The 23,280-nt window shown below is 36.1% G+C and overlaps 1 protein-coding gene across 8 annotated transcripts in view; it reads left to right on the top strand.

Moving 5' to 3' along the window:
* Nucleotides 1-23,280, top strand: part of CEP170 (centrosomal protein 170) — a 137,853-nt gene that overhangs the window by 17,674 nt on the left and 96,899 nt on the right. For 7 of the 8 annotated variants that reach the window (XM_081254932.1, XM_081254931.1, XM_081254930.1 and 4 more), the window contains exon 2: nucleotides 15,888-16,033. In XM_081254932.1, coding sequence (XP_081111058.1) covers nucleotides 15,929-16,033 — 105 coding nt within the window. In that variant the 5' untranslated portion in view covers nucleotides 15,888-15,928. Of the gene's footprint in view, nucleotides 1-12,116; nucleotides 12,183-15,887; nucleotides 16,034-23,280 lie in introns of those variants that run through there. The other variant, XM_081254929.1, reaches the window with a different exon arrangement.

Below are 23,280 nucleotides of genomic sequence, written 5' to 3'. Positions count from 1 at the left end.
CCTGAATTTATACATTTATTTAAAAATTAGTCACGTATCTTTTGGGTTCTCAGTATGATAGGTTAAAAAGATGTGATATTTATAGCAGCTTTATTAATAACTGCCAAAACTTGGAAGCAACTAAGATGTCCTTTCACAGGTGAATGGATAAACTGTCATACATCCAGAGAGTGGAATATTATTCAGCGTTAAAAAGAAATGAGCTATCAAGCTGTGAGAAGATACAGAGGAACCTTAAATGCATATTACTAAGTGAAAGAAAGCAATCTGAAAAGGCTACATACTGTATTATTCCAATTATATGATGTTGTAGAAAAGTATGGAGGCAGTAAAAAAAAATCAGTGGTTGCCAGGGGTTGGTGCAGGAAGGGATGAATAGGAGAAACATAGAGGGTTTTTAGGGCAATGAAGATACTCTAAGATACCATAATGGTAGATACATGCCATCATAACCCATAGAATGTACAACAGAATTTTATGTCTAGTCTACATATCTAAGATTGTAGGCTTCTCGATTAAGTTTTTCCAGTATTAGAAATTGATGCTATGGGAAATGGAAGAGTCTTGAGTTGTGTTTTAGTTATATTGTTAATCGCTTTAAATGAAGCAAGAAAATTTATTCATTTCTCAATAATAGACGTTAATATTTGTAATTCTTTAGTGAGATTTCCTGGAGTTTTTACTTTTTGTGATGAAAGCTCTTACCTTCTCTCATGCCCAAAACACATGTACATGTATTTAGAGTTTTGATTTTTCAGAATTATATATAGAACTCTCAGGACCCTGAATCTATTTAGCTTGTTAAATCTAAACCTAAGCCTTGCACATGTTAATTATATGTTCATGATTAATGGGTAAGCATACTCCATATGGTCTAATCTCTGAAACTATACTAGTAAGTTTTGGGGCCAATCTTTTAGTCTCTTAATTCCTCTTTAGATAAAATTCTTCCATACTCTGTGTATATCAAGTTCCTTTCTTTGAATTCAAAGAACTCAATATTCTTATTTAATTTGATCTTTAATTTGGAAGGGAGATACAATGCTATTTTACAATAGCATCTCACCTGTAGAATTCTGCTGCCTACAACTAAAGATCCAAAAATAAACTAAAGCTTGCGGAGTGACAAAATGTATCTTTCAAATGAAAACACATGTAGTTTATTCACAAGAGCTCTCATTCAGATTCTTGTTGTTCATTTTGAGCCTAGTTGAAATATACTTATGTTATTTTTAAGGCCTTGCAGGAGGGAATGGGGCTTTAAAGTGAAAAATAAATACTGATGAGAAGCGAGAAGACAGAAGAAACATGTATGATGTGAGTACGGGGTCTCAGAAAAGCAGAACTATCAACAGATAGTATTAGGACAGATATAGCCCATATTCCTTATATATTCTGATGAAATCACTTTTACAGCATAGTTTAATAACTATTGATAATAGTGATGATCATGAGCTACTAGTAGAGTTAAATACAGTAGTTAATATTTTGCATTGTAAAAGGTGGGTAAATTTGAAATATATTTTAAAATATTTTCATTGAAAATGGTAAAACTAAAAACTGATGTTGAGGGCTTCCCTGGTGGCGCAGTGGTTGAGAGTCCGCCTGCCGATGCAGGGGACACGGGTTCATGCCCCGGTCCGGGAAGATCCCACATGCTGCAGAGCGACTGGGCCCATGAGCCATGGCCGCTGAGCCTGCGCATCCAGAGCCTGTGCTCCGCAACAGGAGAGGCCACAACAGTGAGAGGCCCGCGTACCGAAAAAAAAAACAAAAAAAAACAAAAAAACTGATGTTGATACTTTAAGGCAGACTTTCTATAAAGGGCCAGAAAGTAAATATTTTAAGGCTTTGTAAGCCGTATGATCTCTGTATGAACTACTCAACTCCACTGTTGTAATACAAAAGGTTTGTGTTTCATTAAAACTTTATTCACAAAGTAGGCAGAAGGCCAAAGTTAGCCAATCCCTGATTTAAGGAAAAATTCTCACTTCTGTGGAAAACTTGAATGTCCAAAATACCTTGTTCTAAGATAGACAGAACCAAATACAAAACTAAACGAAATAAAGTTTTACTATGTCTCCAATTTAAGAACAGTGGAATCAAGGCAGAGAGAGGACTTGAGTGGCCTTTCTTTGTCAATAACACTTTTTTAAAAATCATGGTAAAATATATATAACATAAAATTTACCATTTTAACCATAAGGTGTACAGCTCAGTGACATCAAATTCACAGTGTGTAACTGACACCACTATTTCTAGAACTTTATCGTCATCCCAAACAGAAATTCTGTGCCCATTAAACAACTTCTTATTCTCTCCCTTCAGCCCCTTATAACCTCTATTCTACTTTCTGACTGTATAAATTTGCCTGTTTTAGGTCCCTCTTATAAGTGGATCATACAGTATTTGCCCTTTTGCATCTGTCGTATTTCACTTAGCATAATATAATATGTTTTAAGATTCATCCATGTTGTAGCGTGTATCAGAACTTCACTTCCTTTTATGACTGAATAATATTCCCTTATATGTACATATATATTTTTTATTCATCTGTTGATAGACACTTGGGTTGTTTCCACCTTTTGGCTACTGTGAATAATGCTGCAGTGAACATTGGTGTACAAGTATCTGCGTGAGTCCACATTTTTTTAGTTGTTTTGAGTATGTACCAAGGAGTGGAATTGCTGGATGATATGGAAATTCTCTGTGTAGCTTTTTGAGAAACCATAGCAGCTACACCTTTACACATCCCCACCAGCAATGCACAGGGTTCCAATTTCTCCACATTCTTACCGACACTTGTTATTTTCATTTTTTGATAATAGCCATCCTAATAGGTATAAAGTGGTATCTCATTGTGATTCTGATTTGCATTTCCCTAATAATATTCTGGATATGAGTCGCTTATCAGATAAATGATTTGCAAATATTTTCTCCCATTCATTTCACTCTCTACATAGTGTCCCTTGATGCACAAAAATGTTAAGTTCTGATAAAGTCCAATTTATCTGCTTTTTCCTTCTAAGAGTTTTACATAGTTTTAGCTCTTATGCTTAAGTCTTTGATACATTTTGAGTTAACTTTTGTATATGGTATTAGGTAAGAGTACAACTTTATTTTTTTGCATGTGGGTATCCAATTTTTTCAGCACTAATTGTTGAAAAGGCTGTCTTTTTCCCATTGAATGTTCTTGGCACCCTTGTTGAAAACCAACAAGACCATATAGGTGAGGGTTTATTTCTGGGCTGTCTGTTCTGTTCCATTAGCATATAGATCTATCTTTATGCAGCACTATACTGTTGTAATTACTGTCACTTTGTAGGAAGTTTTGAAATAAGGAAATGTGAGTTCTTCAACATTGCTTTTCTTTTTCAGGATTTTTTTGGCTATCCAGAGTCCCATGAGATTCCATATGACTTATAGAATGGATTTTTCTTTTTCTTCAAACAGTACTGTTGGGATTTTGATAAGGATCACACTGACTTTGTAGATTGCTTTCATAGTCTTATCACCTAACAGATCTGTGAGTACAGAACGTCCTCACATTTATTTAGGTCTCCTTTAAATTCTCTCAGCAGTGTTTTTTATTTTTCAGGGTATAAGTCTTGGGTCATCTTGGTTATATTTTCCTAAGTATTTTATTCTTTTTGATGCCATTATAAATGGAATTTTCTTCTTAATTTCCTTTTCAGATTGTTTATTGCTAATAACTAGAAATGCAACTGATTTTTTACTTAATTTTATATCCTGCAATTTCTCTGAATTCATTCATTAGCTGAGGTAGTGTGGGTTTTGTTGTTGTTTTGGTAGACCTTTTAGAGTTCTCTACATATAAGATCATGTCATCTTTGAACAGAGGTGATTTTACTTCTTCCATTTCATTATGATGCCTTTAATTTCTCTTTCTTACCTAATTACTCTGGCTAGGACTTCCAGTACTTTGTTAAATAGAAATGATGAAAGAAGGTGTTCTTTTCCTGTTTCTGATTTTAGGGGCACAGGTTTTAGTCTCTTACCATTGAGTATGAATTTAGCTGTGGGCTTTTCATATTTGGCCTTTATCATGTTCAAAATTTTCCTTCTCTTCCTACTTTACTAAGTGTTTTTATCATGAAAGGATTTTGAATATTGTCAAATACTTTTTCTGCATCAGTCTGCATAATTAACCAATGCAATTTCTGGTCATTTTTGCCTTTCATTTTATGATTATACTCTGTTACCTTGATTCATTTTTATATGTTGACCCATCTTTTCATTCCAGGAATAAATCACATGAAGCCATGGTATATAATCCTTTTTAATATGCTGCTGAATTCAGTTTGCCAGTATTTTGTTGAAGATTGTTACATCAGTAATATCTTAGTGTGGTTTTCTTTTCTTGTAGTTTCTATGTCTACCTTTGGTATCAGGTATTGCTGCCCTTATAGAATGAATTAGGATGTCTTCCCTCTTCAGTTTTTTGGAAGAGTTTGCAAAGAATTGGTGTTAATTCCTTTTTTTTTTTTAATTGAGGTATAGTTGATTTACAGTATTGTATTAGCTTCAGGTGTACAACATAGTGATTCAAAATTTTTACAGATTATACTCCATTTATAGTTATATAAAATATTTCTGATGCTGTACAATATATCCTTGAGGGTTATTTATATTATACTTAATAGTTTGTACCACTTAATCCCCTACCTGTATTCTGCCCCTCCCCCTTTCCTTTCCTCTCTCTCACTGGTAACCACTACTTTGTTCACTGTATCTGTGAATCTGTTTGTTCTTTGTTATATTCGCTAGTTTATTTTTTAGATTATACATATAAGTGATATCACACAGTATTTGTCTTTCACTGACTTATTTCACTTAGCCTAATATCCTCCAGGTCCATACATGTTGTTGAAAATGGCAAAATTTCATTCTTTTTTATGGCTGAGTAGTATTTCATTCTATATAAATATATATTCACGTCTTCTTTATTCGTTCATCTTTTGATGGATGGACACATAGGTTGCTTCCATATTTTGAATATTGTAAATAATGGTTCTATGAACATTGGGGTGTATATTCAATATGTCTTTTTGAATTAGTGTTTTTGTTTTCTTCTGATACATACCCAGGAGTGGGGTTGTTGGATCCTATGGTAGTTTTATTTTGAGTTTTTTGAGGAACCTTCATACTGTTTTACAAAGTAGCTGTACCAATTGATATTCCCACCAACAGTGTACAGGGGTTCTGTTTTCTCGACATCTTTGCCAACATTTGTTATTTGTGGTCTTTTTGATGGTAGCCATTTTGACAGGTATGAGGTGATACTTCATTGTGGTTTCACTTTACGTTTCTCTGTTGATTAGCAGTGTTCAGCATCTTTTCATGTTCCTGTTGATGTTGAGTTGCATGAGATCTTTGTATATTTACCCTTTATCAGATATATCATTTGGATATTAACCTTTTATCAGGTACATAATTTGCAAATATCTTCTTCCATTCAGTAGGATGCTTTTACATTTTGTTGATAGTTTTCTTCACAGTGCAACAATGTTTTAGCTTGATGTAGTCACACCTGTTTATTTTTTTGTTTTGCTTCCCTTGCTTGAGGACATATATCCAGAAAAACATTGCTAAGACCAATGTCAAAGAGTGTACTACCTGTGTTTTCTTCTAGGAGTTCTATGGTTTCAGGTCTTACATTTAAGTCTTTAATCCATTTTGAGTTTATTTTTGTATATGATGTGAGACAGTAGTCCAGTTTAATTCCTTTGCATGTAGCTGTCCAGGTTTATCAACACCATTTATTGAAGAGGCTGTCTTTTCTTCACTGTACATTCTTTCCTGTTTTGTCATAGATTAATTGACCACATAAGCATGGGTTTATTTCTGGGCTCTCTATTCTGTTCCATTGATCTATGTGTCTTTTTTTAGGCCAGTGCCATATTGTTACGATTACTGTAGCCTTATAGTATGGTTTGAAATAAGGGAGTGTGATACTGCCAGCTTTGTTCTTCTGTCTCAATATTACTTTTGGCTATTCAGGGTCTTTTGTGTTTCCACACAAATTTTAGAATTATTTGTTCTAGTTATTTGCTTGTGGCATTATGGACATTTTAACAATATAAATTCTTAAAATCCATGAACATGGTATATCTTTTCATTTGTATCATTTTCAGTTTCTTTCTTCAGTGTTTACAGTTTTCTGGTTACAGGTCTTTTACCTCCTTAGATTTATTCCTAGGTATTTTGTTATTTTTGATACAATGGGAAATCAGATTGTTTTCTTAATTTTTCTTTTTGATAGTTCATCATTAATATGTAGAAATGCAGCAGATTTTTGTATATTAATTTTGTATCCTTCAAGTTTACCAGATTCATTAATGAACTTTAGTAGTTTGCTGGTGACATCTTTAGGATTTTCTATGTGTAATATCACGTTGTCTGCAAACAGTGACAGTTTTACTTCTTCCTTTCTGACTTGGATTCCTCATGTTTCTTTTTCTTCTCTGATGGTTGTGGCTAGGACTTCCAAAACTATGTTTAAAAAAAGTGGTAAGAGTGGGAATCCTTGTGTTGTTCCTGATCTTAAAGGAAATGCTTTCTGCTTTTCACCATTGAGTATGATGTTAGCTGTGGGCTTGTCATATATGGCCTTTATCATGTTGAGGTATGTTCCCCTGCTAACACATTTTCTGGAGAGTTTCTTTCATAAATGAATGCTGAATTTTATCAAAAGCTTTTCTTGCATTTATTGAGATGATCATGTGATTTTTATTCTTCAGTATGTTAGTGTGGTATCACATTGATTGATTTGCAGATATTGAAAAGTCCTTGCATCCCTGGGATAAATCCCATTTGATCACAGTGTATAATCTTTATAATGTATTGTTGGACTTGGTTTGCTAATATTTTGTTTAGGATTTTTGCATCTGGGTTCATCAGTGATATTGGCCTGTGATTATTATTATTTTTTTTTTGGTAGTGTCTTTGTCTAGTTTTGCTATCAGGGTGATGCTGGCCTCATAAAATGGGTTTGAAAAAGTTCCTTCCTCTGTAATGTTTGGAACAGTTTGAGGGTAGGTATTAACTCTTTACTAAATGTTTGTTAGAATTCACCTGTGAAGCCGTATGGTCCTGAACTTTTGTTTGGAGGCTTGTTTTTTTTTTTTTTCTTAAATTACTGATTCAATTTTATTTAGTAATTGGTCTGTCAGTCTTTTCTGTTTCTTCCCTGTTCAGTATTGGGAAAATTGTACATTTATGGGAATTTGTCCATTTTGACATAATATTGTTCACAGTAACCTTTTATGATCCTTTGAGTTTCTGTGACATTGGTTGTAACTTCTTTTTCATTTCTGATTTTATGATTTGGGCCGTCTTTTTTCTTGATGAGTCTGGCTATAGGTTTATCAATTTTGTTTATCTTTTCAAAGAACTAGGTTTTAGTTTTGTGGATCTTTTTTATTGTTTTTCAGCCCCTTTTTTCATTTATTTCTGCTCTGATCTTTATCATTTCTTTCCTTCATCTAACTTTGGGTTTTGATTGCTTTTCTTTTGGTAGTTCCTTTAGGTGTAATGTTAGGTTGTTTGAGATTTTTCTTGTTTCCTGTTCCTGAGGTAAGCTTGTATCACTATAAACTTCCATCTTTGAACTGCTTTGGCTACATCCCATAGATTTTGGATCATTGTGTTTTCATTTTCATTTGTCCACAGGTATTTTGGGGTTTCTTCTTTGATTTCTTCAGTGACCTATTTGTTGTTTAGTAACATATTATTAAGCCTCCATCTGTTTGTGGTTTGGGTAGTTTTTTTCTTATAGTTGATTCCTAGTCTCGTAGCATTTTGGTGGAAAAGATGTTTGATATGACTTCAGTTTTCTTAAATTTACTGAGACTTATTTTGTGGCCTAGCATGTCACCTATCCTGGAGAATATTCCATATGCACTTGAAAAGAATGTGTATCCTGCTGCTTTTGCATGGAATGTTCTATATATATTAAGTCCATCCATTTTAATGTGTCATTTCAGGTTAATGTTTCCTTATTGATTTGCTGTCTGAATGATCTGTTCATTGATGTAAGTGGGGTGTTAAGCAAAAAGTTAGAAAATGTAAAGAGCAAAGAGAGCTGAAGAATATGTAACTGAAATTTAAAAATATGTTAGAAGGAATCAGCAGTAGGTTAGATGATACAGAGGAACAGTCAGCAAACTGGGAGACAGAGTAGTGGCAGTCACCCAAGCTCAACAGAAAAATGTTTAAATTTAAAATGAGGATAGATTAAGAGACCACTGGCACAAAGTCAGGTGTAAAAACATTAACATTATAGGGGTCCTAGAAGGAGAAGAGAGAGAGAAAGGGGCAGAGAACATATTTGAAGATATAACAGCTGAAAACTTCCCTAACCTAGGAGAGGAAACAGACATCTAGGTCCAGGATGTACAGAGTCCCAAACAGGATCAACCCAAAGGGCACCACACCAAGATACATTGTAATTAAAATGGCAAAAGTTAAAGATAAAAAGAGGTTATTAAAAGCAGCAAGGGATAAGCAACAGTTACACATAAGGGACTGAGCTGATTTTTTAGCAGAAACTCTGCAGGTCAGAAGGAAGTGACATAATATATTTAAAGTGATGAAAGGGAAAAATCTACAACCCAGAAAACCCTGTCAATGTTCTCATTCAGATTTGATAGAGAGATCAAAATTTTACAAACAAGCAAAAACTAAAAGAGTTCAGCACCACCAAACAAACTTTACAAGAACGTTAAAGTGACTTCTTTAAGCAAAAAAGAAAGGCCACAACTAGAAACAGTAATCTTTATTATTTTCTTGCTTCAGTTGCTTTTGGGTTTGGTTTCCTTAAGGTGTGCATTTAGATTATTGATTTGAGATCTTGTTTTTGCTTTTTTTTTTTTTATAGTAGTTACAGCTGTAAATTTCTCTATTAGGACTGCTTTTGAGCAAATCTTATGAGTTTTGTTATTCTGTATTGTTGTTTTCATTTGTTTCAATTTATTTTTTAATTTTCTTACGATTACTTCTTTTACCTACTCATTGTTAAAGAGCGTGTTGTTTAGTTTTTACATATTGAGAATTTTCCAGCTTTCCTGCTGTTATTGATTTCTAATTTCATTAGATTGTGACTAGAAAAGTTCTGTAATATTTTCTTCTTTTAAAATTCATTAAGACTTGTTTTAGGCCTAACGTTATGGTCTATTATGGAGAATATTCTTTGTGCACTTGAAAAGAATGTGATTCTGCTATAGTTGAGTGGAGTCTTTTGTATGTATCTGTTAGGTCAGATTGGTTCATAGTGTTATCAAGTCTTCTCTTTCTTTATTGATCTTCTGTCTGGTTGTTTTTCATAGTTGAAAATGGGACATTGAAGTCTTCACTGTTACTGTTCTACTGTCTACTTATCTTTTTAATTTTGTCCATTTTTGCTTCATATATTTTGATCTATTGTTAGGTGTGTATATGTTTGCAGTTTTTATATCTTCTTGCTGTGTTGAACCTTTTATCAATATATAATGTTCTTCTTTGTCTTTTGTAAGCTTTTTTGAATTAAATCTATTTTATTTGACATTAACATAGCCACCTCAGCTTCCTGTTTGCATGGAATTTCTTGTTTTATCCTTTTACTTTCAACCTCTTTGTGTCCTTACATATACAGACTCTCTCATAGATAGCATGAAAATGGATCCTTTTATTTTATCCAGCTTGCCTTTTTCTGTTTTAATAGGAGAATTTAATACAAAGGTTTTATGAAGAAGTACCTTGAAATACATAAGTGTTTGAACTGATCCATTAGTTTTCCTTATCGTAGCTTCTTTCCAAATTCATAAATTTACCAAGAATATTCTTTTAGCCATTTCATCTGAGAGTATGGAAACATTAGCATATCATATGTTGTTTGATGAACTATACAATGCTCATTTGTCCCGGGATTGTTTGGAGGCATATCCAGAGTTAGATTAACATGACTGTGGAGACTTTTGCCCCTTTTATTTGGCTTCTGTTGAATCATAGCTGGTGTTTGTAATTTTAATAGCATATAACCTGAAGTTTGAAATCAATGCAATTAGAATGAAGTAACCAAACTACAGATATGGAGAGCAGATATTATCATTGGGAATTCACTTCTCTTAAGAGTAGCTAACGTTCTTGAGTCAATCTGGAAAAAAGAAAAGGAAACAATGATTATGACACTAAAGAAAATTGCGATAATATATGATCATTGAGATATTTTATTATATTTTGAATAGCTAGTTTATTTTAATGTTATTTTATTTCAAAATCATATGATAAAAGAAGCAGTTTTCTAGAAGTATACTGAATAGGGCCCCTGGAGTTTTCTCTGTTCCTTCCCAGTCTCACTAATACAAAGAGAATGAGAGGAGGCTACTTGGGAAGAGAAGCTGAGAAAGTTTTGGAAGAGGGGGAGCTGTGGGAGGAAGAAATAAAGAAAAAAAGGAATTCTCATAGAATCTTGGAAAGGCTTGGGAATGTGAGATACCAGTTATCTTGGAAGGCAGGGTGGACTGAAACCAAGAAAATCAGTTAAGTTCATATAAAGAACTAGTAGGCTCCATTACCCAAACCCCTATTCCCACAAAAGATTAGAGGTTTATTATCCGAAGATACTAAATCAGAGAGACTCTAAACATGTGACCATCAAGCTCATTCAAGGGTGGGATAAGGCGCTATGCTTAACCAAGGAGATAAATACATAGAAACTCTTCACATGGAATGGTGAGGTTCCCCCCAGTTATTTCTTCTTGACTTGGCTCCCACAGCATCATTAGTGTGCTTTGCCCACTTTGGGAGGAGATTGGAGGATTCTCCTATGGTAAACTGAGCTGTTCCAGATGGTGAAAAAGTAAACTATAGATGTTGACCTTTTTCCCAAAGAAAAAGTGAGCTTGCATCTTCTTCTATAGCTGGATTCTCTCCTTGTTGGACTTCTTGTTAAAATAAGCTTCCTTTATCTACAATTTGTAGTTGTGTAACACATAAGAGCCTTAGGTTTAATTATACAAATAAATGTTACCATTCTGCGATGAAGAAACTGGGAAAAAGGGAACAATTTCAACAAAATTTCAATTGTGTATTTCTGAAAATATTCAAGTGAGTGTATTGGACTATCAGTGTATTTTTAAAAAGATACTATATTTCAGTAAATTATACTCACCTTTTGTGCATTATAGTCAGTGATGAAGCAAATCACTGCACATCTCTCAATGGCTTAAAACAACACTAATTCTATTTTTCAGCTAAGGGTTGAATGATAACTGAGGGCCTGCTTCAAGTTCTGTGTTAGATAACACATCTGTTCTACATGTGTCTCATTCTTCTTGAAGTAATGGGCTAGCTAGGGCGTGTTCTTTCTATGGTAATGGCAGAGGTACCAGAGGTCAAACCCAATTGCCCAAGTACATTTTAGCTTCCACTTCAATCACAGCTATTAACACCATTCCACTGGCCAAAACAAGTCATGAGGCAGAGCCCAGAGTTATGGAGTGGGAAGTTATACTCCCACCTTTAATTGGAGGAATTGCAAAGTCATAGGGCAAAGGTTATAGTTTATGGCTGTACTTGAGTTGTAATAAGGTCTGGGACTATAATCTTTGCAAAGGTCAGTGGTCCTCCATCCTCTTCAGTCTTTAGATCCCCAGTATGACCTGAAAACTATTTATGCTTTGAGAAAGTATTACAGGAATTTTTATCAGTGATCCATTAAATGTACTTTTCAGAATTGAAATATGTATGAAATAAAGGTTATAGTATTTTTAATTTTATGAGTAAGCTATAAGGCATATTATATTGCCGTAATTTTTACCCTAAATTATTTCTTTAAGTGAATAATTTTAGAACATTGACATAGAAGATATTCAACATATGTTTATTGTTTGGTTGATGTATTTTGAGTCTCAAATTATGGCATTATTGTATTATTTGGCAGAAAAGATTAGGAGGAGAGGGAGAAAAGGCAATGAGCATAAATTGAGTGCCTCCCAATATGCTGGATACTACAGGATAGCATATCTATATCTCACTTTATCTTGATGTGCTCTCTTGTTGTTTTGGGTTATTTTGTTTTTCTTTTCACAGATAGGATATCTGAAGTGCCCAAGTCAAGACCTTGGGCATATTCTGTCCAATCGGCAAACCCAAAGGCCCCTTTTCCTGCCCTTTAGAGGAAGGTGAGCTGAAACTTCTGCCTTGGCCACTGAGGAAGCTCAGTTTTCAGTTTTACCCATGTGCAAGTGTCAGTATTAACTCAGTGAGTAGGAAAAGAGCATTGCAACTAAGGGACCAGTGAGAAAGCTGTCTTAGATAAGGGAATAGAATCCCATGTGAGAACTGAGAGACAGTGGGTTTATATCATATCTCATTCCCTCCCATTGTAGAAAAAACTAGAAGATGACTCATGGTCACTGTCCCACCCCAGTAAATAAATACCCTTCATCTTGAGGATTATGCGTTTCATTTTTGTTTTTTAGAAAATGTGTATATTTGTTACCTTTTAAGTGTCACTGAAAGTCAAAATAAAATAATATAAAAAGCCATTATTTTAACTTTATTTTATTTTATATAGTTATATAATTACTGTATGTTTATATTGTGGAGTTATATATTACATATTGGTATATAATTATGCTTGCTATTGTCTAAATACTTAAAATATTTTTGTAGCATATGAATCATGCTTACATACTACTTTGTAATTTAAAAAATGTTTGGAAACTGTTCTTATTGCCCATGGTTGGCTCTGGTGTTTCGTTTACTGTATTTAGGTTAATTTGATTTCCTTTAACATGTCTTATGGACATTGCCCATACAAATGCTGAAAAGTTTTTTTTCTTCAGTTCCCTTAAATGAGTTTATAACTGTTGACTTACTTATTAATGTCATGTTTTAAAATTGTCTTTCCTTGGAAAGGCAGTATGCAAATTATGTACCATATTTAGATGGAAGGTTTTTTCTTCTGGTAAAATTTTTTTGATCCTCTGTTGATTTGGCCAGGACATACATATAAAATGCTAAAAAGCATTTTGACAGAAAGTAGACAGATGGAAGACTAACAACAACATTTGCATCAAGGAATTAGGTGAATGGAAGATTTAAGAATCCACATAAATTAACCATATCAATTCAATAAATTGAGAAGGGAGTAAGACGTAATTGTTCTAACTTTACAGAAAATTATTTGCTTATTTTGGTGAACCAATTGTTTCATATATGTGTAGATAAATTCATAATATATGGGATTTTTACCTTAACATGAAATTCTACATTTTAAAGGTTTCTTTTTTGATATATAGAAGTGTTTCTTATTGCAGAATGTTTCGTTTCACTGTTTTGTAGTATAGCTTCTAATTAAATCATATAAGAATGTATATGGGAATTTCATGGGAAAAATATTTACAAGTAATATTCTTTTGATCGATAAGAAAAAAACTGTTGAGTAGATACTATCCTTATTCCCATTTTACACAAGAGGAAACTAAGGGACACAGGGTAAGTAACTTGCCCAAGGTCATGTGGAAATAAGTGGTGGAACCAGGAGTCAGACTTCTCCACCAATCTGTCTGACTCTTAAGTTTATGCTCTTAATGACATAGTCACATCCTCTAAGATACTAGTAATTCTTAGAGCCCAGTCAACAGGCCTGTGGGAATCCTTGAAACCATTTCAAGGGTCACGAGGTCAAAACTATTTTCATAATACTATCAAAACATTATTGGCTTTTTTATTGTATAGACCTTTGAACTGATAATATGGAAAAACAATGGTGGCTAAATCTGCTGCTTCCTTAGTCAAGGCATTGGCACCATACTATGCTAATAGCAATCATATTCTTCACTGGCATGCACTTGCAGGTAAGAAAAAAAGCCAGTTTCACTTAAGAATGTCCTTGATGCAGTGTTAAAAATGATTAAGTTTATTAAGTCTTGACCTTTGAATTACATCTTTTTAGTGTTTTGTAAGACTAAATGGAGCTACACATAAAGCACTTACCACTGTATACCAAAGTGCCATGGTTGTCTCAAGAAAAAGCATTTGTGTAATTGTTTGAGTTGTGAGCTGAACTAGCCAGTTGTTTCATAGAACATGATTTTTACTTGAAACGATGATGACTGACAGACAAAAATTATGGTTTTGTAGACCTGAGTATTTAGCAGACAGTATAAACCTGTCACTTCAAGGAAAAGAATTGACAGTATGTTTTTGCCAGTAAAATTTAGGCAAAATTTTCTAAGAGAAAATTAGAGTTTTAGGAGCTTGAGTCTGCTGCTTAACAGCTGCCCAGTAATTTAAAGACTTCAGATGAGATGGGTGATGATATAAATGAATGTGATATTTTAAAATAGTATAATGAAATGTGTCATCACTTGGAAGATCTGTGTAACTCAGGGAACCAGTGTTTTTCAAATGACCAATGCACAGTGTTACAAAATCTCTTCAAAGCAGAAGATGGATTTTCATGTTAAAATGTATGGAAAGTTTCAAATTCCATGTTATAAATAACTTTCAGGAAATTACCACCTGTGAAGTTTTGATGTAGTATCAAAGAAAACTATCTTCAGTTATTTGGAAAGACTATTAAAATAAATTTCCCATTTCCCACTACTTATCTGGGAATAAGTATGAAGCTAGGCCTTTAAATATTTTAAGTCAAGCAGTATATGGCAACAGATTGAATTCAGAGCAGATATGAAAATCTTCTATTAAGCCAGAACTTAAAGAGATTTTTAAAATTGTTTAATAGTGCTATTCTTCTCACTAATTATTTGTTTTGGAAATATAGTAAATCTTCATTAAAATGTTAGCCATTTTTTCTGTAAAATTGATTTATTGATCATTTTAAATGAATTAATACATACCAGTTTCTCAGTATTTCTAATATGGTAAATATTAATATATCTAACCCATGTAAACAAAGTGTTCTTTAGGGTCCTTTAAAAAAAAAAAGAGTGTAAAAGAGTCTTAAGGACAAAAAGTTTAGGAGCTGCTGCTCTAGAAGAAACATATTTAGAAAGTACAGTATAGGGCTTCCCTGGTGGCACAGTGGTTAGGAATCCGCCTGCCAATGCAGTGGACACGGGTTCGAGCCCTGGTCTGGGAGGATTCCACATGCGGTGGAGTGGCTGGGTCCGTGCGCCACAACTGCTGAGCCTGTGCTCTAGAGCCCACGCGCCTAGGATCCGTGCTCCGCAGCAAGAGAAGCCACCTCAGTGAAAAGCCCGTGCACCACAGCAAGGGGTAGCCCCCGCTCCCCTCAACTAGAGAAAAGCCCGAGTGCAGCAATGGAGACCCAGTGCAGCCAAAAATAAAATAAATAAAAATTTTTTAAAAAAACCATTCACTTAAAAAAAAAGTACCATACATGTTAGGACAGAGAAATTGAAATTGCATGTTTTTGAAAGTGCATTTAGTGGTCTACACTTGCTAGACAAAGAAGCAATTTCTTTGGTGTCCATTGTTAGCTCTTAATCAGATATCAAATATATTCATTTGAATTGAGTGTCTTTCTCAAAACATTTATAATTGAGAACTTATTTATATAACATTGCTAGTGTTTACTGCAGTTAACATGATACTAATGTGATCATTTACTTGAGAATTGTAGACCTTTATAAGCTATAGAGATATGATAAATGTTATTAGTTGACTACCTACTTAATTGCCTAATGTATTCCTTTTTAAGTGAACTCTTAATGGAGTCCATGGACTTACTTTACTGCTGAGAATTTGGTGGATATGTTGTTTCCTGGGACTCGTGGACTGTCTTATTTATGTAGTCAGGGGTAAATGTTGAATGCAGTTCTATTCCAAGGGTTTGGTGAATAGATACTAAAGTTGAAAATATCTAAATGTATGTTTTTCTGAATCTCTCTCTGCAGGATGACGTACCTTTGCCAAAGACTTAGAAGCTAAGCAGAAAATGAGCTTAACATCCTGGTTTTTGGTGAGCAGTGGAGGCACTCGCCACAGGCTGCCACGAGAAATGATTTTTGTTGGAAGAGATGACTGTGAGCTCATGTTGCAGGTAATTGTGTCTGCCTTCTGTATGTGTCTACTCAAAACCTGGAACTGACATGAAATATTTTTCTACTCCTTTGGAGAGCAACTCTGCTTAACATTTGAACTTTCTGGCCCTCCCTCTTTAAGCTCTAGTTACTAGTTTAATAAATTTTCTCCCCCTTGTATCATGTAAAAATAAGTTCTAAGTCTCAGAGATTATATTTTGAAAAATGAGAGCTTTGAGTAGAGAAGTTTGTTTTTAAGAAGTAAGAAGTTTCACATTCTACACTTTTAAAATGAGACTTGTAAATAATTCATAAAATTAGTATAGCATGAAGTAAAACTGAATTTTAATCATGGGTACTTAATTGATACTGGAATTAATCTCTCTTTTTCTTTTAGAGGTTTTCATTATAATATCTTCCAGTAGTTTGAGCATACAGATTGTTGGCATTTGCTGAATTATGTATAAAGGAGTTACTTTTAAAACATACTTTGAAGATTTTTTAAATTAATTTATTTATTTTTAAATTTGTTTATTTATTTAATTTATTTTTGGCTGTGTTGGGTGTTCATTGCTGCGCGCAGGCTTTCTCTAGTTGTGGTGAGCAGGGACTGCTCTTCGTTGCGGTGCGCGGGCTTCTTATTGTGGTAGCTTCTCGTTGCGGAGCACGGGCTCTAGGCGCAGGGGCTTCAGTAGTTGTGGCTCGCAGGCTCTAAAGCGCAGGCTCAGTAGTTGTGGCACGGGCTTAGTTGCTCCGCGGCATTTGGGATTTTCCCCGACCAGGGCTCGAACCCCTGTCCCCTGCGTTGGCAGGCGGATTCTTAACCCCTGCGCCACCAGGGAAGCCCTTTTAAGATGTTTTTGAGCAAAGTAATTAGAAAAATGGATCCCCAGGTTTTTGACATTTAGTTACTTTAATAGGCCCTGACAATCTAGAATAGAGTCTTATTCCCTTGCCCTCCCCCCTTTTGTTGGTTAAAAACTGTAAACAAATACTTAGAATAGAGAGATTTGTTCTGTTAGCCCATTGTTTCTCAACTGGGGTGATCCTGCCTCCCCCCAACTCCCCCAAAAGATATTTGGCAGTATTTGGAGACATTTTGATTTTTTTTTAGAGACGGTTGATTTTGTTTTTTATATTTATTTATTTAGTTAGTCATTTATTTATTTATTTAGGCTGCCCCAGGTCTTAGTTGCGGCACATGGGATCTTCGTTGCGGCATTCAGGATCTTTAGTTGCAGCATGCAGATTTCTTAGTTGCAGGATCTTTAGTTGCACTGGGATCTAGTTCCCTGACCAGGGATTGAACCTGGGCCCCTGCATTGGGAGCGCAGAGTCTTACCCACTGGACAACCAGGGAAGTCCCCATTTTGATTGTTGTGCATGGTAGAGGGTTGGAGGTGTTTGCTACTGACATTCAGTAGGCAAAGGTCAAGAGACCGGGGGGGTTGCAAACATCCTACAGTATATAACATACTTCTTCATACCCCTTATACCGCCCCCACCAAACACACCCAACAAAGAATTATTTGGCCAAAAATATCAATAGTGCTGAGACTGAGAAACCCTACATTGTCCCCAGAAAAGTCAGATTTGCATATGTTTACATACGTTTTTACTTTAAAATTAAAGAACTTATTTTATAGTTTTGAGACAGTAAAAGTAAAGCCACTATATAGCTATATGAGTATATGAGTTACATGTATAATGAAACCTTATTTAAAGAAATTCAATGAGAGAAATAGAATAGTACAGAGATTTTTCTGGGCTCCTCAGTGAGATGGAATAGTGAGACTAGCAACTGAGAAGAAGGCAGTAATGATTCTATTTGGATATAGGCCCCTTGTAACTGAAACATATCTTAGGTTCAAACTGGGGGGAACTCATTCATTAGAGAGTGGAAGAGGTACTTTCTATGTGGCATTTGTATCAACCAGCAGAGCAGTATCTTAGGAAATGTGGGAATGGCTGTGTAGGAACTTGCAGAATAAATCTTTTCTTACATGAAGATAAGATTAAGAGACATGACTGGTAAGGTGTCTGTGTCCTGGATTATGTGTAACAAATGTAAGTTGTCTGACAATTTGTGAGGTGGAGGGAGGAAGCTGAGAGTCCAAGGAGACCAAGATGGGTTCCAATTCACAGGACACACCGTCGGAGAGGAAAGAGCTACACAGAGAAAGAACCCTGTGGAGGATTACCCTTGAGTATGCATTTGAGTATTGATCAGCACACATATGTGAAGAGACTACCCAAGGGCAGGGGAAAAAGTCCCCTGTTAATTAGAGTTAACAGTACCCGGCACTAACAGGGTCAGGAATGGTGCCTGTTGCTAATAGCCAGACTGGAAAACCTCACAATTCACAGGGCATTGGTCTCTACCCCTTAGTAGTGGGGAAATAATTAACCCTAGTCTGAGTTCTACTCTTATCTCAATCTTAAAAACAGTACTCAAAAGGGTCACACTGTTTTTAAGTAAATTAGCTGTGTCCCAGACCAAAGTTTAAGAATATTTATAGGAATACAGAAATACAAAGGTAAAATTCCCAGTGTTTGTTAGCCAATAAAAAATTATCAGGCCTGTAAAAAAGCAGGAAAATGTGACCCATAATGAAGACAGATTAAAGATTTTTTGTTTCTGAAGAGTTTGGCGAAGTTTGGCAAAATTTAAAAATGGCAAAACAACCTTGAAAAAGAAGAATAAAGTTGCACAACTCGCACTTCTCAACTTCAAAATTTATTACAAAGCTAGCAATACTGGAATAAGGGTAGATGTACAGACAAATGGAACAGAATGAAGAGTTCAGAAGGAAACCCATATATCTATGGCTGTTATGGTTTGAATTGTGTCCCCCCCAAAAGATGTATCAAAGTCCTAATATCCCATACTTGTGAATGTGATCTTATTAGGAAATAGGGTCTCTGAGGATGTGATCAAGTTAAGATGAAGTCATTAGGGTGGACCTTAAGCCAATATAACTTAGTGTCATGTGATGAGGAGAAGACAGACACAGAGAGAAGACAGCCATGTAAAGACAGAAGCAGAGATTAAGAGTTATGCTACCAGAAGCCAAGGAACCCTGGGGCTACCAGAAACTGGAAGAGGCAAGGAAGGATTCTTCCCTGGAAGTTTTGGAGGAAACATGGCCCTGCCAACTCCTTGATTTTGGACTTCGTGAATCCAGAACTTTGAGAGAATACACTTGGACTGTTTTAAGCCACTCAATTTATGGCACTTTTTTATGGCAGCCCAAGGAAACTGCTACAGTAGGTTTTTGAGACCAAGCCCATTCAGTAGAGGAAAGAGTGGTCTTTCCAACAGATAAAGCTAGGACAACCGAATTTCTACATGTAAAAGAATGAATTTAGACCCCTACCTTACAACATATATAAAAAATAACTCAAAATGGATCAGTGACCTGAATATAAGAGCTAAAGCCATAAAACTCTTAGAAGAAATCATAGGGATAAATCGTCATTACCTTGGATTTGGCAGTGGATTCTTAGATGTGATACCAATAGCACAAGCAACAAAAGCAAAAGTAGGTAAATTGGACTTCATCAAAATTAAAAACTTGTGCATCTAAGGATACTATCAAGAAAGGAAAAAGACAACTCTCAGAATTGGAGAAAATATTAGCAAAACCATACATATCTTATAATATCCAGAGTATATAAAGAACTCCTACAACTCAACAACAGATATACAAACAACCCCCTTAAAAAATGGTCAAAAGATTTGAGTAGACATTTCTCCAAAGAAGATATAAAAATGGCTAATAATCACATGAAAGTCACTCAACATCATTTGTCATTAAGAAATGCAGATCAGAACTGCAATGAAATACTGCTTCACATCTACTGGGTTGGCAGTAATGTTAAAAACAAAAAAAACAAGAAGATAAGTGTTGGTAAGGGTGTGGAGAAATTGAAATTCTTGTAATTTGCTGGTTGGAATGTGTAAAATGGGGTAGCCGCCGTGGAAAACAATTTAGTGGTTCCTCAGAAGTTAAACAGAATTATCATATGACCCAGCAATTCCACTAGTAGGCTATACCCAGAATAATTGAAAGCTAGGACTCAAACAGATACTTGTATTTAAGTCAGTGTTCATTGTAGTGTTATTCACAGTAGCCAAAAGGTGACAACAACCCATGTGTCCAGCAACAGATGAAGGGATAAACAAAATGCAGTATATATCAATACATATAATGGATTATTATTCAGTTACAAAAAGAAACGAAGTTTGAATACATGCTGCAACAGAAATGAACCTTGAAAACATTCTGCTAAATGAAATAAGCCAGAAACAAATGACAAATGTATGATTCCACTTACATGAAATATCTAAAACAAGCAAATTCATAGAGATACAAAGTAGATTAGTGGTTACCAGTGGCTAGAGGAAGGAGGGTTAAAGAGTTATTCCTTTACAGTTACAGTTTCTGTTTGGAGTGATGAAAAAATTTTAGAAAGGGGTATGGTTTGGGGTGTTAAATTTTGGAATCAGATATTGTACAATGGTGATGATTGCACAACATTGTAAATTTAATTAATGCCACTGAATTGTACAATGAAAATGGTTAAAATGACAAATGTTATGTTATATATATTTTACCACAGTGAAAAATCTAGAGGAAAATCAATGGCAATAGAATTTTAAAACATCTTTGAATTGATTCAGGTATTATAATCAAAACAGAAATTAAAAGAAAATCAATAATTTTTAAAGCACAAAAACCACTATTACCACTATAAGAAGTCAAACATTAAAATAACATTTTTATTTAAATTTCATCAATGAGTCTGATGTGGGCATCTATTCTACTTATGACTATTTTTAAATTTATGCTTTATTTTAAAAATAAAATATGAAGTTGGTGAAATTCCATGATCAGGCAAGGAAAAAAAACACTTTTGACCTGTTCCTCAGACTCCACCTCTAAAGATACTTCTGCCCTTTATCTGATAGGAGCATACTCCTTTTAGCACTGCCCTAGACACAGTGTATTCTCTGAAAAAGTTCCATGATTTGATCGGCTTCATGGTTACCTGGTAGTCAGAATCAGTGCTACAAATTAATGGAACTCTTCTTAATACAGAAAGACACATCTTTTGTATGGAAGTAAGAACAAGTATTTGCAAATTGTATTTAGTTTTTAAATGGTTTAGTTGAGAAGCTCCAATATGGCGAAAGAGTAAGACGTGGAGATCACCTTCCTCCCCACAAATACATCAGAAATACATCTACATGTGGAACAATTCCTACAGAACACCTACTGAACACTGGTAGAAGACCTCAGACCTCCCGAAAGGCAAGAAACTCCCCACGTACCTGGGTAGGGCAAAAGAAAAAACAGAGACAAAAGAATAGGGATGGGACCTGCACCAGTGGGAGGGAGCTGTGAAAGAGGAAAGGTTTCCACACACTAGGAAGCCCCTTCACGGGTGGAGACTGTGGGTGGCGGGCGGGGGGGAGCTTCAGAGCCACGGAGGAGAGCGCAGCAACAGGGGTGCAGAGGGCAAAGTGGAGAGAGTCCCACATGGAGGATTGGTGCCAACCAGCACTCACCAGCCTGAGAGGCTTGTCTGCTCACCTGCCGGGACGGGTTGGGGTTGGGAGCTGAGGTTCAGGCTTCCATTGGATCCCAGGGAGAGGACTGGGGTTGGTGGCATGAACACAGCCTGAAGGGGGCTAGTGCGCCACAGCTAGCCGGGAGGGAGTCCGGGAGAAGTCTGGAGCTGTTGAAGAGGCAAGAGACTTTTTCACGCCTCTTTGTTTCCTGATGCGTGAGGAGAGGGGATTCAGAGCGCTGCTTAAAGGAGCTCCAGAGACGGGCACGAGCTGTGGCTATCAGCACGGACCCCAGAGACGGGCATGAGACGCTAAGGCTGCTGCTGCATCCACCAAGAAGCCTGTGTGCAAGCGCAGGTCACTGTCCACACCACCCCTCGCAAAGGCCTGTGCAGCCTACCACTGCCAGGGTCCCGTGACCCAGGGACAACTTCCCCGGGAGAACGCACGGCGTGCCTCAGGCTGATGCAACATCACGCTGGCCTCTGCCACCACAGGCTCTCCCAACATTCCGTACCCCTCCCTCCCCCTGGCCTGAGTGAGCCAGGGCCCCCGAGTCAGCTACTCCTTTAACCCCATCCTGTCTGAGTGAAGAACAGACACCCTCAGGTGACTGACACGCAGAGAAGGGGCAAATCCAAAGCTGAAACCCAGGAGCTGTGCAAACAAAGAAGAGAAACGGAAATCTCTCCCAGGAGCATCAGGAGCAGCGGATTAACTCTCCACAGTCAACTTGATGTACCCTGCATCTCTGGAATAACTGAATAGACAACGAATCATCCCAAAATTAAGGCAGTGGACTTTGGGAGCAATGATATATATATTTTTTCCCTTTTTCTCTTTTTCTAAGTGTGTATGTGTATGCTTCTATGTGTGATTTTGTCTGTATAGCTTTGCTTTTACCATTTGTCCTAGGGTTCTGTCTGTCTTTTTTTACTATAGTTTTTAGCGCTTCTTGTCATAGGTGGGTTTCTTTTTTGGTTTGGTTGCTCCCTTCTTTCTTTCATTCCTTTTTCTTTATTAAAATTTTTTTTTAATTTTTATTTTAATAACTTTTTAATTTAATTTTATTTTATTTTATCTTATTCTTTCTTTTTTTCTATTTCTTCTCCCTTTTATTCTGAGCCATGTGGATGACAGACTCTTGGTGTTCCAGCCAGGTGTCAGGACGGTGCCTCTGAGGTGGGAGACCCAAGTTCAGGACATTGGTCCACAAGAGACCTCCCAGCTCCAGGTAATATCAAACAGCGAAAATCTCCCAGAGATCTCCATCTCAACGCCAAGACCCAGCTCTACTCAAAGACCAGCAAGCTCCAGTGCTGGAAACCCTATACCAAACAACTAGCAAGACAGGAACACAACCCTACCCATTAGCAGAAAGGCTGCCTAAAATCATAATAAGGCCACAGACACCCCAAAACACACCACCAGACATGGACCTGCCCACCAGAAAGACAAGATCCAGCCTCATCCACCAGAACACAGGCCCTAGTCCCCTCCACCAGGAAGCTTACACAACCCACTGAACCAATCTTAGCCACTGGGGGCAGTCAACAAAAACAACGGGAACTATGAACCTGCAGCCAACGAAAACGAGACCCCAAACACAGTAAGGTAAGCAAAATGAAAAGAAAGAGAAGGACACAGCAAATGAAGGAGCAAGGTAAAAACCGACCAGATATAACAAATGAA

This window comes from Mesoplodon bidens (assembly GCF_964165515.1).
Source record: "Mesoplodon bidens genome assembly, chromosome: 2".
Lineage (NCBI taxonomy): Eukaryota > Metazoa > Chordata > Mammalia > Artiodactyla > Ziphiidae > Mesoplodon > Mesoplodon bidens.
Note: the sequence above shows the minus strand (reverse complement) of the source record. Positions and strands in the feature narration are given on the sequence as shown.